Source organism: Anguilla rostrata, chromosome 5 (genome assembly GCF_018555375.3).
Source record: "Anguilla rostrata isolate EN2019 chromosome 5, ASM1855537v3, whole genome shotgun sequence".
Taxonomy (NCBI): Eukaryota; Metazoa; Chordata; class Actinopteri; order Anguilliformes; family Anguillidae; genus Anguilla; species Anguilla rostrata.
In genome coordinates this window covers 6,200,230-6,222,537 of record NC_057937.1, presented here as the reverse complement: position 1 = coordinate 6,222,537, position 22,308 = coordinate 6,200,230, and the positions used below count along the sequence as shown (strand labels likewise).

At 45.7% G+C, this 22,308-nt stretch overlaps 1 protein-coding gene across 3 annotated transcripts in view; it reads left to right on the top strand.

The window, feature by feature from the left end:
* The window catches only part of gabrb1 (gamma-aminobutyric acid type A receptor subunit beta1), a 56,021-nt gene extending 35,555 nt beyond the window's left edge, over positions 1-20,466 (top strand). For all 3 annotated transcript variants that reach the window (XM_064334785.1, XM_064334786.1, XM_064334784.1), the window contains 5 exons: positions 6,808-6,890; positions 10,122-10,256; positions 10,991-11,143; positions 14,840-15,090; positions 19,348-20,466. In XM_064334785.1, the coding sequence (XP_064190855.1) occupies positions 6,808-6,890; positions 10,122-10,256; positions 10,991-11,143; positions 14,840-15,090; positions 19,348-19,695 (970 nt within the window). In that variant the 3' untranslated portion in view covers positions 19,696-20,466. The remainder of the gene's footprint in view (positions 1-6,807; positions 6,891-10,121; positions 10,257-10,990; positions 11,144-14,839; positions 15,091-19,347) is intronic.
* The last annotated feature ends 1,842 nt before the right edge of the window (positions 20,467-22,308 follow it).

The following is a 22,308-nucleotide window of genomic DNA, read 5'->3' as shown; positions in this document are numbered from 1 at the left end:
ACTTCCCTGGAGGCAGCTGAGCAGAGACATTAATCATATTCAGACAGTATTGACACTTTCCTGTCAGCCGCGATACTCCGCATGAGCATGCAGATTGGCAGGGATCTGCACCTCGGTTTAGTCTGCGTGAGCACGCAGCATCCCAGCCGGGATCTGCTGGAGCACAAGCACTTTTCAGACGTGCCGCGTTTGCACAGTGGCAAGCCTGGCTGTCCAATACGTCACCCGCTCAGATCCGTCAGAAACCCGCCAATCATGACCTGACGTTCAACGGTCAGCGGGCATCCTGGCTGACAAAAATCAGCGAAAACAGGAAGAGTTGGTGTGTGTTGGAGATTGTTGGTGTGCGTTGGAACTTGCTGGTGTGTGTTGGGACACACTGGTGCGTGTTGGAACTTGCTGGTGTGTGTTAGGGATCACCGGTGTGTGTTGGAGATTGTTGGTGTGTGTTGGAGCTTGCTAGTGTGTGTTGGGACTTGCTGGTGCGTGTTAGGAATTGTTGGTGCGTGTTGGGGATTGCTGCTGTGTGTTAGGGATTGTTGGTGTGTGTTGGCACTCGGAGGTGTTTTGGGGATCACTGGAGTGTGTTGGAGATCGCTGGAGTGTGTTGGAGATTGCTGGTGATCTCCTGCATGGAAAGGTGCCCCAGTGTTTGAAGAACCCTGCATTCAGTGTCTTCTCTCTCCTAAATTTCAACACATCACAGAATGGACAACAAGCAGAATATAGGATAGAAGTTTGAAGGCCATCTTTGCAAGTATTCATTAGTCTTTCATTTTAAGGGATATCTAGGGAATCTATCCTGAAAACGAAAAGAAAGGTATGGCATAATTCTGGTCCTGCAGTTAGTGTTCAGATCTGTAATACCCATCTTAAGTTTGCCATATCATTTAATATGCTTCTCTTCCTCATGATCTGATTCAGTTTAGGAAAAAAGCCGTTGTGAATTTATTTAGGTAGCTGTCTGTTCTGACTACTCTGCTCCATTCAGGCACTTTGTCTTAACAAACTCCAAGTGAGCTTTTTACTCCAAGGTGACTGACACTGGGTTTTAAATAAATCTTAATCTCTATCTGCTTCAGTATGAGGACGAATAAGAGGTGGCATTGCATAGCCTTGAGATAATACAGTCTCCTTTTAAATAGCTCTCTTTTGCAGCTACAAACAGCTTTATTTTAGAGTGGATCAGCAGAGGGGCTAAAACCTGGAACTCAATTCCGTCAGCATCATAATGGATTAATAGTCATATTAATATATTTGTGTACTGTTATTTCGATGTTCATTCGGGCAATTTTTTTTTATTTTTTATCAAGCTATATTCTTCTTCCATTTCTAAATATAGCTTAGCCACAGGCCAGGTGAAGGACGGTTCTGTGTTTACATGTTCCCGAATCACCTGGTGACCTCAGCGGGGCTGATCTGGTCTGCTGTGTGAGTCACGGCCCGGCCTCCATTCTGAGGCAGATCTGAGCATGTGCAATGCCGCGAGGGTGTGCTCTCACGGAGGGGTGCGAGACAGGAAACGAGGTAGGCTCATCTCGATCGCCGAGTTACAGCTGTTGACTGAGATCGGCCGGTTTCCTCTCCTTCGCCGAGCTTACGCTGCTTTTAAGCCGTTAAATTGTTAAATTTGAAAACGAAAAGCAAATCAATTCTGCTAATCTGTTAATCTCCTGCTCAGTCTCTTTGGTGTCTGTCACTGTTGCGCGTGCCGCGACTGGTGACGACAGTGGCATTTTCTCATTGAACACTGTTCCATACTCGGCCAAATTTATTTATTTATTTTTTTTGTCAGTTTAGGTTGTTTCATGCTGACGAGTGTTTTACAGTTCAGTTTTGGATGTGTCAAGGTCTCAAACTTTTTGTGTCTGTTTTTTGATGTACTATTTCAGAGTATTTCACGGGGAATTACATAAAGAGGAACAAAAACAATATTTCAACAGGCCCCGGCCCTAACAGTTTGGTTGTCATCACAACCAATCGATATTTCCATTATTTCTATATCAAGGATATTTTTATCGGACGGAACTCCAGCAGGGTAAATCAAAATGGCCACATAATGTGTCTGAATTCATGCAATGGCATGAAACGTATTGATTTTTGAAAATCATACGGCAATACTCTGCTCCTATAAAGCGTGTGTGTTGCAGTATGCGTCATTTAGATGAAAATTTCTATGTGAAGTCATGACCTATGAAACTAATAGCCTCTGCCTCTCTGTGTGCTAATGCAGAGAAGTTTCAGGACAAACTGAAAGTAGAAATCGTCTCAGCTGTTTACGTTTCATTTCAACCCATTCATTACTTTTATAATGCCAGGGATTCAATTTAATATATAAGTAAGCTGTGTTTAAAGGTTGACCAAACTAATGGAACTCTTCATTTTGTTTAATGTGTTTGATGTTTGCTGTAAGATGTAGCTTCCTGGGTTCTCTGGTATTCTTGGGTGGTTGTGAAGTGGTTGTGTCTCTCATCTCCACCTATCAAGGGCTGCTATGAAAGGGTCATGTGACGTCCATTAAGGCTGTGCAGGAGAGAGAGTTAGGAGTGTATGGGGAGGTTGAAGGCCTGCTTGACTACTTTCCGGTCCACAGTCGAGTGGCACGTTCCCTGTCAATCAAATCACATCACCACCACCCCCCCCACCCCCCGAATGGCCAATACTCATACAGAGGAACACTGTACAGTATTATTGCCATTCTAGTAATATAAAATTATGCTTATACAGTGAATGCGTGAATATGCACAAACGGACATGCACACACACACTCACACGCACACAGGCACGCACGCACACGCAGACGCGTCTCTCTCCACTTACGTCTTGTCTGTGTCTGATTACCTGCTGCTTAGCAACCAGAAGGCAGAGAAGCTGGTTATATGAAATAACACAGACAGTCTTTTATGAAATAACACAGGCACATTTTTAAATAACACAGGCAGATTATGAAATAACACAGACAGTCTTTTATGAAATAACACAGGCAGATTATGAAATAACACAGGCGGGTTTATATGACACAGGCAGGTTTAAACTGTATGCTTATATGAGATAACAGAGGCCAGCTTGCATGAAATATCACATGGCTTACGTTCCGGCCGGGGTCCCCTAACTGTTGCCGGGGGTCCTCCTGCTTCCCCCAAAGACTGCGCTAACCGAAGAGCCTGAATCCTCTTGATGTCGACCCCGGGCCAGTTTAAGCCCGACCCACCCTGACAGGACGAAGCCAAACGTGTCCTGCCACAGTGCCCTTAAAGCCCTTAAGAGCATTGTGTTGTGTCTGGTGTTAAAAACATGAAATAGTTCAAAAATGAGGGTAGCTACTGCATTAGGGGTATAAAAAAAATAAACAAATTGATCCTGTGCCTCCAGATCAATCAGTGCCTGGCGCGCCGCTCCACGACTCGGTCATTTACGAAGCGCCATGCCGGCAGGTGAAAATGAAATCGATGGAATGCGCTGCTGAAGTCGCGGCAATTACACCTAAACGCATTAACGAACGCGAACGCCCGCGCCCTTAAACCCGCGGACGACGGCGTCGCGGCGAGGGGCCGGCCTGCCTCCGGAAAACAAAACAAACGCCCCTAAGGCTGGAACCACCGGCTGCGGCCCGAGTGCTGACCTAAAACATCTCTCTGTGGCGAGGAACCGGTCTCGTCACCCTGCAGCCTCTCCACCGCCCCTTCTCCGCCACCCCCCCACCTCCCCGCCCGCCCCCTCTCTGCCCCCACCCCCTCCAGGAGGCCAGCGGAACGAGCGGGGCCGCCACAGGGGGCCGCCACAGGGGGCCCCGGTACTTTAAAAATCCCCCTCGGCTTCCGGGAGCAGGGCTGGAGTACCGCGCGACGCCGACACTTCCTTCCCTCACTTCAGTCTTCTCCCCTCTCTCTCTCTCTCTCTCTCTCCCCTCTCTCTCTCTCTCTCTCTCTCTCCCCTCTCTCTCGCTCTCTCTCTCTCCCCCCGTTCTCACGCCTTCCTGGCACGGCTCGGGGGAAACTGATTCAGACGTGTGGCGGGGCTGGAAGTTATTCAGCGACTAAAAATAATGTTATGCGGCGCGATCCGGGAGGGAGGGAGGTATATTTAGGTTCGACTTAAAGGACCTTCGACAATCACCGCGCGTAGTTTAGCAGTCAAGGATCGGCGAGCGTCAACAGGACAACACGAACCCGAGCTAAAGGCCCAATCACACCTAGCCCAGACAAAGCCGTTCTCGTTCTCAGTTTTACAGTCTCCAGTATTGTAGACGGGGATTACACCCCCAAGTGGATGCACCCTCAAAAGAGGCTCATAATTTAATTGCCAGTATGAATGGACACACCCCCCAGAAGAGGCTCGTTATTGCCCACACAAACGAATGAGGAAGTGCACGCTTCTCGGCTTAATTACTGTAATTAAGAAAACATTGAGCAGGCCAGCAGTGTTTTGAGTGTGTTTGCCGTTTTGCCTGTGCATTGTTATTTTATTTTTTTGTTTTCTCCCCAAGTAAGAATGTACAGTCGCACTCCTTGAGTCGCCGCTATGGCAACTGTGCCTGTGGAAGGTGTGCTGTAGCTGGACCGCCAATACACCTCTCAGCCAATGACAATCCAGCACCCTACAGTCACCCTACTGAGAGAAGTCTAGCACTGTTCAGGGCTGCTGCTAGCCTGTGGGCAAATAGGGCATCGTTCATGGAAGGAGCTGACGTAACCCTGACAACCCTGGCTTGTGCACGCGTGTGTATGTTTGTGCATGTGTGTATGCGTGTGTGCTTGTGTGTGTTTGTGTGTGTAAATGCGTACATGCATGTGTGTGTGTGTGTGTGTGCATGCGTATGTATGTTGGGGGGATGACAGATATTTTTTAATCAGCAAAATGGAGAAATTCCATTCGTTCTCACCGTGCCATAACTCAGCAGCAATCTTCCCCAGTAGCCTTTGTTCCTGACGCACGGGAGAGACGGGCCGGGCGTCATTTGAATGCGTTTGACGGCTCGCCTGCTGGAGCGACAGAGCTGCAGCACAGCGGGCCCATTCTAATGGGGCGCGTCTCTCGTCCTCTCCCAACGCTTCGCGGACGGCGCGGACAAAACGAGGACAGACTGTGAGGGGCCACGAACGCTAGATCCCGCACCGTTTAGGGTTTAATCCCTCATTAAAGACTGGGAGGAACAGCCGCATACGTGGGCGGCAGTGTAGTGTAATGGGCCAGGAATTGGTCTTGTAAGGTCGCAGGTTCGATTCCCGGGTTGGACACTGCCTGTTACGTTCAGAGTAAGGACCCACGCGCAGACCAGGGAAATCCAAGAAAACGTTGTCTTTATTCCGTGCGAAGTTCGAAGCCAGGTGATCAGAGATAGTGCGGTACAGAATCGAGTTTCCAGAAGAAAAGTAAAAAGACAGGCAAAAAGTCAAAAACCAGGAGATCAGAAATAGCGAAGGTACAAAGGGGCAGGCAAAAGAGAAGTCAGGCAAAGGGGTGTCGCAGGAATCTCAAAATACAAAGGCTTACAAATAATCGGCACAATGAATTTGATCAACGTTCTGACAGGGACATGGTGGAAAGGACTGACATTTATACACTGGGGAAGGTAACAATCAAGGAGGGGTTACGTGAGTGAGGGCGGAGTAACAAACAACATCCAGGTGAAGAACATTAGGATAACTAATTAAATGACAGGGGACTGACAAAACGCGGACTGGAATCACATAGACAACAATGATAACAGACGGCCTGGGTTTAGCAGGTAAAACACGTGCAGAGAGAGAGAGGTGCAGTTAGAGCAAGAGACAGGTGCAGGCAATTGCAGAACTCAGCGTTAGAGCAGGCTAGAAAGAAAAGGGGCGGAGCTACAGCGCAGCATGGAAAAGGGGAGACTGGTTAATGTATTAGTATAGTGATCTAAACTATCAAAAACCCAAAACTAGTGTGTGTTAGTCCATTAGTAATATTCACATGTTAGTATATTAGCGAGGTTAGTACTTTACAATCTATAAGTTAGTAGGGATTAGTAGAAATTAGTAAAACTAGAAATCAGCAGGAAGAAAGTAAAGCGAGACTGGAAAGAAGGGGGGAAACCACGAAAACCCGGAACCACCCGAATAGTGAAATCACGCAAGTACAGGGGAGTGAAGCAGCTCAGGGAACACAGACACAGAGACAGTACTGGGGAGACAAGTGACCGGAACTACAGACTACAACACTGCCGTTGTACCTGCATTGCTTCAGTATATATCCAGCTGTATAAATGGATACAGTGTAAATGCTGTGTAGAATGTTGTGTAATGTCGCTCTGGATAACAACGTCTGCTAAATGCCTGTAATGTAACATACTGGAGGGCTTGGAAATGAGGCCGAGCGTTGAGGGAGCGTTGTGTGAATGTTTGTGCCTAACGCAGTGCCGCTGCTCGAGGAGCGGACAGGTAATGGCCTCCAGAGTGTGGAATGAAAAGCGGTTCGATTTGGCTTTTATGATCCCGCTCAGACGCGTCAAAGTTATTTGGACCCTGCTCAAACCCATCTCCAGTTATTTGGATACTTCATGGGGACATTTTTCAAATGGATTCAGCTTCAGTGGTTTTCGGTTGTGTGCACCGTGCAGAACAGGCGCTTGAGTTTGTCCATGTGGATATCTGAGTATTTTTGTATGCGTGCGTGCGTGTGTGTGTGTGTGTGTGTGCATGTGTCTGTGTGAGTAATGGGTTTGCATGTGTGTGTGTGCTTGTGCGGGGGATGTCAAATGCACCATGGCAGTATTGGTCTGGGTTCACTTCTTTACAGATACAGATCAGTATATGGCATTGTCTTTCTCTCTCTCTTTCTCAGGATCACCACTACTGCAGCCTGTATGATGGATCTGCGCCGGTACCCTCTGGACGAGCAGAACTGCACACTGGAGATTGAGAGCTGTGAGTATCCATGGTATTGTCGCACAGTGATGACATCTCTGCACGACATTTCCCACTGTCTCTGATTATCATGAGCTACATCAAGAAGAGTACCAGCTAGCTAGCACCCACATACTGGCTCAATGGAAGGGACACAATTATAATAAATGAATTTAATCTGTGGACTCAGTTTCATAGTTTTCTTGTAAGTCGTCTAGCTTTTGGTTTGGGAGTCAGACGTGCCATGCGTTTGGGCCAAATGGTCATTCCTAAACAAAGCTGGCCCAGTGAGCTTGCTCAAATCAACTCTCAAAATCACCCTTTTGAGTAAGGGAAAAACATTGGCGATTTCACCGTAATGGGGTATTCCAGAAACCACCACAAAACATCAAATAAGCCGCCATTATTGCAGACCAACCACACTTCAGTGGCAGTATTACTGCTTATTGACATGTTGGTCTGGACTTCTACATATTTTTTTTTTTACATTATTCTGAAAAACAGTGTCTACAACAGAAGGGAAAGCAGAAGAATTTAAGTCTGATTCACCCAGTTCTGTGATAGCCATTATGAATCACATCAAAGTCTGCTTTACCCAAAGGGACACTTTCACTTTTATTTTCTTTCAGAGTTTCATCTTTTATTTTCAACTGCAAGTTTTGTGATACTTGTCAAGAAAGGTTTATCTGTGCGATACCTACCAAAGATATTTATATCCCTTAGTTGGTGGGACGTGGCTCCAGAACCTCCCACCACTTGATCAATCCCTTTATTCCTAGGGTTCAAATCCCTTTCTCTCTTTCTTATTTGTATGGTGTGTGTGTGTGTGTGTGTTTTTGTGTGTGTTTGCTTGCGTCTGACCTGTATCCACTTAACACACAGTCTGACCTCGCTCCAATTATTTATAACTGGTGAACACAGAAAATGTCTGCTCATTGAATCCTAAGATATGAATCCTAAGATATTGTTTGGCTGTGTACACACGAGTTAAGACTTCCTGTAGTTATCTATTTTTAATTTTTGGCTTCTGTCTTTTTCCTTCATTTAAAAAAAAAAAATCAATGTCTAGTGTTCCCAGCAGGTGCACCAAGGAAGTGCTTATTATTCATTTCTGGAACTGGCTGTAAAGCACACCTGTTTATTTATGGTATCACCCAAACGCAGAAGAGCATTATAAATATGTGTGAAGGTAACAGACAAGCAGGCCCATTGGGAGAGAGTGAGGCTTCTTTTGGAGGGAGGACGATGCTGACAGAATGTGCCCTGTTCTCTTGGAAGAAATTCAGCTGGAGATAAAGCCTAGAATTGATTCCTCTGTTTCAAGAGACAAACACACAAACACCTTTTGCCAGAATGCCCAACCTGCTAGCGCATCCTGCTCTGTTGTCTCAAAGGTACAATAATGATTTCAGCAGTCATGTACTTAAGGCATTTTAGTGCGGGGCACTCACACCATGATAAGCTGTTTTCATTCCATAGTCCGGTGTCTATATTTACACCTGCTATTATGTTTTTTTTTGTGTTTATTTTTTTTCTCTCTCTTTTTTTCAGGTGATATTTTATAATCAACAAGTAGTAGAGAGATTGGGCTGTAATTCTCTCCATTCTATGAACCATTCTGTTAATTTTTGCCGTGCTCATATTTCACAGGGCAATGGTTACTGTAAGATTTTAGCTGATTCCCAGTTTCTGTGCCAGTCTCTAAGGCATTGAAATGAGGAAGCAGTATTTCTCTGAATATGAGGTGGAGAGACTTCACCGTTTTAACATTTTCTTTTTTTAGAAATGCCCGAAAAGTGATTTCCTAGATCCTGGAAAGTCTGTCGCTTCAATTATTAATTCAGCAAGAGTATTTAAATGATTAGCTGTATTCCTCCTGGAAAAGGGGAAGATAAATGTGCTTTAGGCATAGTGAAAAAATAGCATTTAATTACATGAGGATTCCTGTTCTTTTTCTGTTCAGTTCCAGTGCTCCCCCTCACACACACACACACACACACACACACAGTGTGTATGATTTATAGAAATAAATCACAATTTAAAGTGGCATGAAGTAAAAGTGTAAATGGAATTTTGATCTCAGTTTGACTTAGTTGATGTTTGAAGCACACAAGCTGAAGCATATGCACTTCTCCACCGCACTGCCAAACCAGTGACAACTTTCCACACAACATCCCCCACAGAGGAGAGATATATCTCTTTACCCACCGGACTGAGACTTTACGAGCATCTTAGCTAAACTTGAAAAGAACTAATACAGAGGTATCCTGGAAAAATCATCACTGTTTTATTTAAACCCCTCCCTCCTCTAACGGGACAAGGCCTAGTGAGCTCCCCCTGGCAGGAACCTGTCAGTGGAGGACCTGGCCCGGTGCCTCCACCGACAGACCCGCCTCTCGCCTTCAGAGACAGGAGTAGTGCCAGGAAGCCTGGCAGCGTAGGGCCCGTTTGCTGCCAGCTAATGAAGGAGCAGATCGTTTGTTCCCACAGCTTGCACACTCTGGTATTACTCTCCGTCCACACCGCCTGCCACTCACCTGTTCCCCAGCCAAAAAAAATCACCTTCCAAACGGCGGCACGGGTCTGGCACTCGAATTGCCCCTGCCAAAACAAAAAACAACAAAAAAAAAAAAACGCTTTCCAAAAGAAACAGAGAGCAGAACTGTATTTGTCCTTGACAGGCGCTTGTGGCTCACTTCCTGTGCTCTTGGCCTGTGATTGACACGTGATGACACGCCCATGGGCTCGGTGCTCCAGACTAACACAGTGTTCTAGTTCTGTCTGTAGCAGACGTGCAGTTGGCAGAGGGCTGCTGCTTTGTGCAGTTTCAGAGATAATGACACAGGCTGGTAGAGTCCCAGCAGACTGTAATTGCTGAATCATTTTTAATCTGCCGCAGTTCTCCTTGTTTTATTCCCTATCTTTTCATTAACTAAGTAAACATTGTTAAGGATTCATATTCCTTTATTTGTGAGTTGAAGCGCATGCCTTTCTGAGTGCCACAGTAAACTTAGATTACTGTGCGGTTCCCTTGTTAGAAGCTCCGCGTTTTTTTCCTGTTTTTGGGGGACTGGTGGCGATTCGACGCTGTGAGACAGACACCTGCTCACTCCAATGAGACCACGTCATCGTTTTTGGAGATAGCAGTCGCTACTTAACAACGACACCTTCCATGTCCAGGCAGCCCAGAGCAGTAAATACGGAGTATCCCCCTCACCATTATTTTAAGGTGCCGTTTTCTTTCCTCTCCAGATGGCTACACTACCGACGACATCGAGTTCTACTGGCAGGGAGGGAGTTCGGTCACCGGCGTGGACAACATCGAGCTTCCGCAGTTCTCCATCATGAACTACAGAACGCTGTCCAAGAACGTGGTGTTTGCCACAGGTCTGCGGGCACGTTTACGTTCAGGCATTTACACATCCTATCCGTCGGCTTACGTTATGCATACAGTCCATTTACATGGCTGTTTTTTTATGAATGAGGCTGTTGCTGCAGATGGAGCAGGTGTAACTCTCCCTCACCTCATGTACTTTGTTTGAATTTAATATGATTTGTCTCTGAGCTGATAAAAACGATATTTCCTGAATCATCACCGCTGTGTATGTTTTTAAAAGATGCGTTTCTCAGTTATGCATAGAGTCCTATTTGGCAGGAACCTGACTCGAACAAGGGGGGAAACCCAATTATTACATTACATTACATTACATTACAACAGCTTGGCAGGCGCTGTTATCCAGAGCGACGTACATTAGCGGAGAACATCGGTGTTACTCTCAGGAATACAAAAACACGGTGTCGCCCAGAAGGCACAGAGGCCCCATTAATAATCTATAAGTATAATATGAACCTGACAAACAACGATTTGTGTTGTAGCACCAATTACAGAGCAACGTCTCAGTCAACAGGCAAGTGAAGTCGTGTCTACCGGCTGCTGGGAAGCTCACAGAGAGACTTTCCCACGATCAAAGTGTCTCGCTAGCGGGATTCCGTCATTCCATGTACCACGCTGGCGTCCATCTTGACTCCAGCTCTTCCCCCTTTCAGCTTCCTCTGGCTTCCCCTCACTCAGCTGTGTCTGTGATGGCTTTTCTCCCCCCCCCCCCGCCTCCCCCCCGAAGGCTCGTACCCGAGGCTGTCCCTCAGCTTCAAGCTGAAGAGGAACATCGGCTACTTCATCCTGCAGACCTACATGCCCTCCATCCTGATCACCATCCTATCCTGGGTCTCCTTCTGGATCAACTATGATGCGTCAGCCGCCCGGGTGGCCCTAGGTACGTGTCACACTTTTTTGCATTTTTGTTTTTTATTTTATTATCAGGAACGACATCCACAGCTCCGCTTTCCTTTGTAATTCTGTGTGCCAGGTTTCTTCTAGCTGGACATTTTACTGAAGCGACACAGAACCTAACTCAAGGGTACAACAACAGTGGTCTGGCCCTTCTATGATTTGAGCCTACACTATACTGGTGCTTCTCTAACTCCTTACCTGCAGGGGATACAGGTGTTCTCCCCGGCTGCTCCTGCGCTGCCATCCAGGTGTGCACAGGTGTGCTTGTTACTGTTGTTGTTGTGAGATGCTGGCTTCAGTGTCCAAACTGAAGCGACATGTGAACTGAACCAGCCCCCTCCCCCCCCACTGAACCAGCCAGCCCCCCCCCCCCCCCCCCCAGAACGCCAGAGCGGTCTCGCCACCACGGACTGATGGTCTGTGACTGCAGCAGTGGGCTACGCTCTTTGATAACAGCTCTAAGCTCCCCTCCCCTCCCCTCCGTAATCCCATAATTCTCGGCAGGCTGTGACTGAACGGACAGCACGTGCCCGCACTCCCTGTCCTCGCAGGCAGCTGACCTTGACATCCTGCTGAGGATTTCACTCAGTAACAAACGCCTTTTCCGGAATGAAAAAGAAAGTTTGGCGCGAACTGTCAAGTCTAGGTGAGAACGTGTTTGGGAAGAAAAGGGCGTCCCTCGCCAGCGTGAAACGGGCCCTTCTGAAGTTCAAAGCGTAGGAAGTGTTCCATAAGATCAAAAAGCCGGAGAAAGGTTCAGTTAAGGTGGCGGCTTTATCTGACCGTGTCCTGCGGCCGTAGGGAGGCAGCCATCTTGTTCTTGTCACTTGTTAAAAAAACAGAGGTGTGCAGGGCCGCACATGGGGGGAGGGGGGTCAGGGGGTGGGGAAACTGGGACACTTTGTCCCAGGCCTGTGTCCGTTAGCGGGTCCAGGATACAGGGTTTGAAATATATTGGGGGGAGGGGTTCCCGTGCCTGAGAATTTATGGCTGCGGACATGGAGGTGTGTGACAGGGAAGTATGTGCAAAAAAAACCAATTTACTGGTTATCTCAAATGACAAAATTCAGACTGTCAACCCCCGCCCAAATTATGAAAGGCCCCCGAGGGTCAAGAGCGCCTAAACACTTCAGAGTTTTATCGTTTTAATGCAGGAACCCTGAGACAAGTGTTTATTATGCGCTGAAGTTCCATGCAGCGGCTCTTATCTAACTGTGCACAAGGAGCCTATTCAGGAGCTGACTTCATTTCGAGAGAAGCGGTCCTCATACACCTCAAGATAATAACAACCGCTGATTGAATCCAGTCTTTTGTTTAGTTTGTCACTGATCGAAAGCAATGCTGAAGACTGACCGAGGAAAGCGGCTGAGCTTTGTGCATAGAAACGTTTTTGGGTTTAATTCTTTACTGAATCTCGCAATGGAAATGTTGACGCTTTTATTTTTTTATTTTATTTTGTATTGATTCCCTTACTGGAAACTTTTAATTCTGTTTAATTTTTTTATTTCATTCCTCAAGGTTGAACTCGACCATTTTATGTACAAGTGAATGTTCAGAATTCTTCACGGGAATTGATGAGAGCAGTTTTCTCTCCTTTTTGGAAATGTGCTTGGGTATGGGTTTTTAAAAAGCACACAGCAAGCGGATGTTTTGAGACAAAGCAGCAGGGTGGAGCCAAAATTGTGCAGGATCAAACCTGAGGAAACAGATTTATACCCCAGGGTGCTTCGGGTCGACCTGAATCGAGGAATTTTTTTTTGTTGTTGTTAAATTTGTGCATTTCTGTGACTTAAAACCAAAACAGCAAACACTGAAGCAGTGTAATCCAAATGAGTCAGCCTCTCCTTTCCTGGGCGACACACTGGCCAATCATGCGGAGCCTGGTGAGCATGCTCAGAACCAGGGTTGAGAGCCACCGATTTAGAGACTGCAGGAGATGGAGGAGTTATGTTACATTACATTACATTACACCACAGGCATTTAGCAGACGCGCTTATCCAGAGCAACTTACTCAGCATTTACATTGCATTACATTCCATTTATACAGCTGGATATATACTGAAGCAATGCAGGTTAAGCACCTTGCTCAAGGGTACAACGGCAGTGTCCTATCTGAGAAACGAACCTGCGACCTTTAGGTTAAAAGACCAGTTCCTTACTCTTTATACTACACTGCCGCCCATATATTTTTGTTGCATTTCTGTGATGCTGCTTTGGCAGGTGTGTTTTTTTTGTCTTCACTGGCTGCTGCCGCGTCACCCAAATTGCTGTTAATTCTCCGTACCTTGGCTGGCGGCAGTGGAATTAGGCCTAATTTGCTTCTGAGTGCAGTTCAACGGCAGGGCGCTCATTTGAGAGGGTAAACCTGCCCGTGCCCAGAAGTCAAGAGGTTCGAGTAAGTTAATTAGCCGCATTAGGGCTTTGAGTTTCATTTTTTCCCTGATCATGTGACACGCAAACAGCACCCTTTCTTGGCAGTCTGATCGGAATGTGTCTCCACATTAAACTGTGGATGCAGACATGTCTGAAAGATTGTGTTTCAGAACTCCTTCTCAACTCTTTTCTGGTCTCGTAATGTCAAGGTCCAGGTTGCTCTAGGTGCTCTCCCGTTCCAACCCTCCAGACTCGAATGCCTACACCCTCTGTGTGATTTTTTATCTCTGCTGAAAGTCTATCGTTTAAGCACCACAGAAATGTCTTGTTCTATCAAGAGCGTGAATGAAGGTTTCCACACATTTTCTCATGAGAGATAGTAAGCGTTGAAAAACGCTCCACTCTGGGAAGAACCAATAGGAGACTGCTATTGGGGATGGACCAACACTTTTATTTATTTATTTATTTTTGCGTTGCCATGGCCACAATTCGGACTGTCAATCACAGCACACGAGAGTGACAGGAGTGCGTTCCTCTCGTTCACTGAGACGGCAGGAGGGTGACGTATCCCAAGATGCACAGGAGCAGGGCGCTTTAACGGGACCCTACCCCGCGAAGATTTATTCGGCCCGATGTGTGGTCTGTGAGTGCTTGTGCTGTTTTAGAAGCGGCACTGTTTCCCATCCCCGGATATTTCACTCAGATACGGGCTTCAGGTCCTGACGACCCAGCCGTGCTATCATTAACGTTAACTCCAACAGAAGAGCATTTGACAGGAACATATTCCCACAGCTGATAAGCCTTTTGTGCATCGTGTTGCGCTTGATATAAGGAAAGGAGGAACATATTTCAGCAGCAAGGCAAGCAGCAGTACTGAGACACCATTAGGTTTTATGTTTTAATCCAGGCTGAAGGTTGTGTAGCACCTTTGATGCAGAGGTACTAAAATTGACTTAATACTTTAATTTTCTCTGTGTATTCAGTTGGGGAATTAGTTGAATATAATGTGAGGTATTTTTCCAAGGTGATAAGGATAACAGTACTAAGAGTTCTTTTTAAAAAAACAGCTATTTTTTGCTTATTATTTTCAAGGTTTTCTTGTGTGCACTGTTAACAGCATTAAGACAAAGGTTTATATCAGTGTTGACCCTGAAAATCATCAGTCTGCTCCTCTTGTGGAAGTTGCTGGGGTTTTCAGAATAGGTAATTTGTTCCCACAATAACCAAACACATCCAGCAGGGGGCGTGCCCACTCACATCCCCCTCAAACTGAGACCCAAATTGTTTCTCCCCCTCCCCCGACCAGGAATAACGACGGTCCTGACCATGACCACCATAAACACGCACCTGCGCGAGACCCTGCCCAAGATCCCCTACGTGAAGGCCATCGACATCTACCTGATGGGCTGCTTCGTCTTCGTCTTCCTGGCGCTGCTGGAGTACGCCTTCGTCAACTACATCTTCTTCGGGCGGGGCCCCCACCTGCAGAAGAAGGTGGCGGAGAAGGCCGCCAAAGCCAACAACGAGAAGAACCGGCTGGAGGCCAACAAGGTGCAGGTGAGCGGGCCTTTTTACGTCTGCGTCGTTTACCCCGGTGGCCCCCGGCGAGGTTCTAAATAAACGTTGCCTTGGCAACCGAGGAGAATGTCTCAGACTTCTCTGCGGTTTCAGGAGCCAATGAGGAGCCCTGCTGTCTTCGGAGTCCGGGTTGGGCGAAGCACGGGGCGTTTCGACCTTGCTCCCTGCTTACCGTGTGTGACCTCTCCCGTGCATCCCATTCTAAAATAAGCCAGAAATACTCGAAGCATGAAAAGAGAACAATGTAATCTGATCTTTTTTTTTTTCTTTTTCAAATTATTGGATCGTCAATCATTTTGGGGTTGATTGAATCAGTCCCTTCAGTTCCAAAGCTTTGAAGGCCTCTCTGACTATTTTTCTGTTTCAGACAAAATACAGTAAATCCTAGTTATTAGGCCCTATCTTATTAAGTATATGTACCCATTCCTGCTACACTGAGGTGCAGAGGGGCATTCATTGTGTCTGTCTATATCTGAGATGGGGGAAATAAAATTGATCTGAGCTACACTTGTCATCAGAAGCCCCCCCTCCAAGCCCACTGAACTACTGACATTTTCGAATGTAAAATGAGCTGCTGTGAACCTGGTCCAATTAGCAGATCGCTTTAGTAATTTAGCCAGTCTTCCTGGAACAGTGGCAGGAAAGGTAAGCGCAGAATCGATGCTAACTGGAGGCTTTTTAAAGCAAGCATACGCTTAATCAACACAGACTATAGAAACATTTGTACGGTCAGCAGGGTTATCCTGTTTCACATGCAGAAACAGAATTTTTAAAGCAGCTGTGCGCCATTGGGAAACTTTCAGAAAGTAGAGAGTTTTGAAAGTATGAACTATGATTGTGTTTGGGTTTAATTTAATTAAGGAAGGGTCCGTTTTGCATTTTTAAACATCTACTATTCCTTATGATGAGGTGTGGTAGTGTAGACTAGCCTTGTATAGAATAGACCTGAAACATGTTTAAAATTTGATTCTAAAGACCATATAAACACAATTAATAATGGAGTATTTTACAACCACTAACCCAGGGCTACAGTATTACGTATAGGTTTTTTTTTCCTCAGTCCTCTTGACCTCTGACCCTTCCAAGATTCCTTTAGGCTCAACCAAAAAATGGCCTGTACAGCTAAATTAAATAAATATCACTGGAGACTTTAAAACCTGTTGAACATTGATCTATTAGAAAACTCGACGCAGGGAACATTAGTCCTTCACGGAGGCAATCGGGCAGAGGTAATTCCATTTCATTTGCTTTAAGCGGACATCAGAATGATCTATGAGACCATAAGAGATGCTCTATTATTACACTAAAACAGCCGGCTCTAATATCCAACCCATAAACAGATGTGATTGTTTTGACAGGCAAACAGATCTTTCATTCTTGGATATTACAGGCCTGGGTAATGCTCCCATTGATTTTGCTATTATTAGCTGATGTCATAAATGTGTTCATTTAGGGCTTCGGGGAGCGTGTCTTGCTGAAACCATGTTCGTTGGTGCATTGCGGCTTCTACAGCACAGTGTTCCCATCGCTGTACCGGGGCATTGGGCTCCTGTCTGGACCAGGGGGAAGAGTGCCTCCTACTGGCCGACTAGCAATTCCAGCCGCAGTTTGGTGCTGCAAAAGGTCCAGGTGCTGAGCTTCAGCTGTGTGGCTGAGCTTCAGAACTGTGGCTCAGCTTCAGCTGTGTGGTTCAGCTTCAGCTGTGTGACTGAGCTTCAGCTGTGTGGCTCAGCTTCAGCTGTGTGACTGAGCTTCAGCTGTGTGGTTCAGCTTCAGCTGTGTGACTGAGCTTCAGCTGTGTGGCTCAGCTTCAGCTGTGTGACTGAGCTTCAGCTGTGTGGCTCAGCTTCAGCTGTGTGACTGAGCTTCAGCTGTGTGGCTCAACTTCAGCTGTGTGGTTCAGCTTCAGCTGTGTGACTGAGCTTCAGCTGTGTGGCTCAGCTTCAGCTGTGTGACTGAGCTTCAGCTGTGTGGCTCAGCTTCAGCTGTGTGACTCAGCTTCAGCTGTGTGACTGAGCTTCAGCTGTGTGACTGAGCTTCAGCTGTGTGGCTCAGCTTCAGCAGAGTCCCACTCTCTCACACCACACAGCAGCAAATTCTCCTACGACGTACACACACACACTCACACACTCAAGCATGTATGCATACACTCACACAATGTCACTACCTGATTAAACTGGTTACTGCCGTACCTGATTTTTCCTTCAAAGGGAAAAACTACATTTCTGTCAGAGAATCTGAATTTAAGATTATAGTATAAAGGGGGCTCTAATAGCTGACATTACATTAAGCATTTATTCATTTCAATAAACTGGTTATAGTGAGCTCCTCTTTATGAGTGACAAACCCCAATGTGCCTTTACAACGCGATCACAGCTGCTCAGCTTCAGGTGCCAGTTACAGCAGCTAATACGCATTTAGTCCACGGCTCCAAGGTGCTCGCACGTGAAGTGAAGTGACGCGGATGTAAATAATCTCAAAAGAGATTTGTCCACCGCTGCTCTGAAATGTACAGGGGAAATTACTCGCTCTCATTATTCTACCTGTCAGAGTGATGAATATTAAAACTTAGTAATGAATTCCTGGCCCAAATTACGGAGCCAAATGGCCCAGGGACTCTGGGGAATGGCGCCATTGTAAAGGACACGCTATGAAATCAGATTAGACTGGGCTGGATTGGGTCGCACTTCACAGATGGGCCATACCAGGGGCCCTGCAGGTCTCCAGGTCCTACGGTGGCCTCAGGAAGACAAAAAACATGTTATATTCAAATTATATTAATACAGCATATATTTCTATTTGCAATGTAAATACGCTTTGTTTATATTTCTATGTGCTATTATCAGACCTGGGTCAAATACGTATTTGTTTTGGATTCAAATACTTTTCTGTTCTTTACTGATCTTATCTGGTACTGGAACCAATGAAATACTCTCAAAAAGTGCAAACCCCACCTTCTGGTCATATTGGCAGCCTTAATTACACCAGGCAAGTGCACAGAAAAGTGTTTGAATCCAAAACAAATACGTATTTGACTCAGGTCTAGCTATTATACATTATATTTTTTTCTGACTTTTAGATAAAATAAAGCATGTGTGGTCGCAGTCAGGAGGGCTTTGTGGATGGCAGGGGACTCTCTGCAACCACCTGGCTTATGAAATATAAATTGCACAAATATCGTCCATGTCAGTCTGTGTTTGGTTCTGTATTGCGTGTGTGGCTTATAGGTCACCTTACCTCACCTAGGGCACCTCACCCATCTGTACATAAAACCAGGCCATGAGCTGTGCTCCCGGCCAAAAGCAAGCCAAGGTTGTGGGCTGGTATAAAAAAAGGGGGACAGGGGACAGGGGAGGGGGGGGGGGGGGGTTTAAGTAATGCAGCTTTCGATTGAGGGGGACAGGTACAAATGCGTGTCCCGCAGGGAGCTGTGTGGGAGAGATAGAGCACACGTCAGAGAGAGCCGAGCGCCGGTGTGTGTGTGCGTGTGTGTGTGTGTGTGTGTGTGTGTGCGCGTGTGTGTGTGTGTGCGTGCATGTGTGGGTGTGTGTGCGTGTGTGTGTGTGTGTGTGTGTGTGTGTGTGTGTGTGTGTGCGTGGGTGTGTGTGCGTGTTTGTGTGTGTGCGTGCGTGTGTGTGTGTGTGTCTCTATTCTGGGTCCTCTCTTCGCTCAGCGCGGGCTAATCCGAGGAGCGCTCCACAGCGATAAATCACGCGCAGAAACGGTGTGCTAAATAGAGCTCGTAAATTAGAGCATGTCTCTTCTTTTCCAGACGTGTTTGGGGCTCGCTTTTTTCTTCTGTTTTTTTTTATTTGTTTTTTTTTTTTGGAGGGGGAGGCTGCGGTACGTCTCGTCTCGTGTGAGACGGTCAATCGGGCCGAATTCACTTCTCAGTCCAGAGCGGGCTTCTGTCTTACGTTTCTCAGTGGGTGGGAGAGATGTTCCAGTTGAGGGCACTTGAATGTTAGAGTAAAATGTATAATATAAAATGCAGCCGCAATGCTTTATATTTTCTGGAGTGACAGAGATTTGCCCTGAGTGTGTTGGAGAGGGGTAGGACAGGGTACTGAAGGGGTTAGAGGAGGGGGGGCTGTGGGCTCAATACCTTTATCAACATGGTCTGCACTAAAAAGTCACCCCTTGGCGAGATGAGCTTAATTAGCATTGTTAGCTTGTTGTTTGTCAGAAGGGATTATGACTCTCACAATATGACCCCCCCCTTCTCCCTCCTCCCAGGTGGACGCTCACGGCAACATCCTCCTGACCAAACTGGAGATCCAGAACGAGGTGAGCGGCTCGGACATGCTGGCGGGCCTGGGCGACCCGCGGGCCACCATGTTCTCCTACGACAGCGCCAGCATCCAGTACCGGAAGCCCCTGGCCAGCCGGGACCTGTACGGCAGGCCCGCGGCCGACCGGCCCGCCGCGCACAAGAAGGGCCGCCTGCGGAGGAGGGCGTCCCAGCTCAAGGTCAAGATCCCCGACCTCACGGACGTCAACGCCATCGACAAGTGGTCCCGGGTCATCTTCCCCATCACCTTCACCTTCTTCAACCTGGTCTACTGGCTGTATTACGTTCACTAGTGCGGCCGCTGCTCCGACCAATCGCCCTGCTCCATTTCCCCTTTATCTATTTGGGTTTTATTTACACTCGATACCTAATGGACTGCCATGTGATAAACAATAACTACAATATGAATATATAGTGGTGAGGCAAGTATCATATTCAGCCAGTGTTAATTCATTCAACTTGTCATAAATTTACTTCGAAAACGGGGTATGCAAAAATGTTTCTTTTCACTGTAAATATGTATTTAGATAATGGGAAATAATGGGGGAAAAATTTAACCAATAACTCAAGACTAATAATTTACCTTTCCTGTCACTGTGTCCCATCACTTCAGTAGCATAGCATAAATGAACGTGGATTTTATAACGGAGAAACCGCAGAATATCCTTTTGAGCTAATTGGTGATAAAGACTGCCGATACCGACCGAAACTATTGCCAAAATGGACGATGTGACTACATTAAGCTGCGATGAGGACTAGGGGAATTCCATTCTCATTGTAGTAGCTGTTTCTTGTTCTGCGTGTGATTAAAACACCATTTTATACGTTTTAAAAACAATAATAGAATGCTGAATCCAGAGTGTGGTATCGTGTTACCGATGTCCTATGAAAAAAAAAAAAAGGAAATTGTCTAAGCCAGTGCTGAAATTCCATCTCATCATCCAGAGGTGGCACCTGGTGTCTTTTCTGTTTGTTTATTTTTTGTGTGACACATGATTAGCTGCGGCTTCCAAATAATTTGTACAGCCATCACTCGATTGAAAATGCAAATTACTTTTCCTGTTTTTTTGCCGTCTGCTCATTTCCTCCATCCTAAAGATTGTGAGATCAGTGGTTTGATGCCTAGCTCGTTTATCTAAAAACCATTCCGTGTTTTTGGAGAGAGAGAAAATATATATAGCATTTAAATATATGGCTGATATCAATTGGAATTTACTAATCGCAAAAGTTTAGATAAATTTGTATGTATTCTCACAGTGTCTGTGAGTATGTAAATTTTAATTTTCTTTAAAAGAAATCAGGTATAGAATGACTTATGATGTCACCATGCCATGCTTTCAGAAATCATATAGAGAATACATAGACCCTTTTAACACATATTGTTCCTGTTTCAAATTAATCCAGCCTACGGAGTTCTCAGAGGGACCCCTAGATTTGTAGATCTGTCAATTAAAATTCTTTGATTTGACTGTTCCTCAGAGAAACATAACAATTAGGCTTGTAAATAAGGAAGTTTGATATCCTCTGTTTGAAATCCCTGTTGCCATATGAGACTGCACTTTAATACGATCACATTTATTTGTACCATCTTAATTATAATTGCTTCGCGAGATACCTCAAGGCATTCAGTCTGACAAGACGATTCATTAATGTGCAAATATGAATCTTGCTTTGTGTCTGACACTATTTTCAAAGGGGTGCGTCTAGTCCCAGAACATCTTTACTGAGTCAACTTATAAGATTGACTTTAAGCACAAACAACACTCTTGAGTGTAGGACTGAATAAGAACTGAAGTGAATTTTGAAACTGAATAGATAAGAGATGAAGAGACTGATCAGATCCCTCTGTGAATACCACAGGTGGGAGAGGGGAGAAGCAGGGACCTGCTCCCAAATCTGTTTCCAGACCCATGGAATCCCTGAAGGTGTCCTAGGGGGTATTCAGCAAAAAACAAATGTTCCATTTTAATAACATTTTGTTTATGTTCTCATAATTCCTAAGTCACATGCAGTATTTCAAACTTTCAGGGTCTAGCCTTCCTGTGGTAACATTAGCGCTTTTGTGCATCGTTAATTTGATAACGGCCCATTTTCGCATCAAACTGATTATTTGGGTTCGGAGGGGGGACGCAGGAACATCTTTTGTTCAGGAGCCTCAATTATTCTCAACCCTAAAACTGGCAGTGCAGTTTCACTGGCAAGGCAACTGTATCTGGAGCAGTGGCCCATCAGACACTATATGTGTTACCATGGTTTCACAGGGGGAAAAAAAACAGAACAACTGAAAAACAAGGCAAACCCAGCGATGCTTACATGGGACACAGCAAATATCAACTCACTCTCCTTCCTCACGGCTGAATATTGTGCCTTCAGAAAAGAATCAACAGTATTTTCACAGGGTTAAAACTTATAACTAGTGTTTAGAGTTTAAAAAAACAAAATGAAAACTTGCACTTTTTAAAAAAAAGAAGATATAAAATAAGTGAGGTTACTTGTTGAATTTTATTGTGCTGTCTCTATGTGTGTATCCAATAGCTACCAGGCATCCAAGTATTACAAAGACAATCTGTTTATACTATGACAAAATCCCTTTTTAGTGAGTTTGTGCTTCTGTCACTGTCAGCGTCAGTGTTCTTGTTATTTTCGAAGCAAACGCATAAAGAGGATTGGAACATTATTCAATATCATGGACTTCCCTCCAAGCAGAGATTTTGGATTCTCCTCAGTTGCAGATGTCAGGAAAACAGAGCTTTTCAAAGCTCTGAAAGGACCAATGAACACCTTACGGAATTCTTGTAATTGTGATGTCATACCCTGGAGTCCCACCTTGATGCTTTGTCGGTGTGGTTGCCTGTACATGTGAAGGGGCAAATTTGTGGACTTACCTGTCGGTGCACCTGAATTAG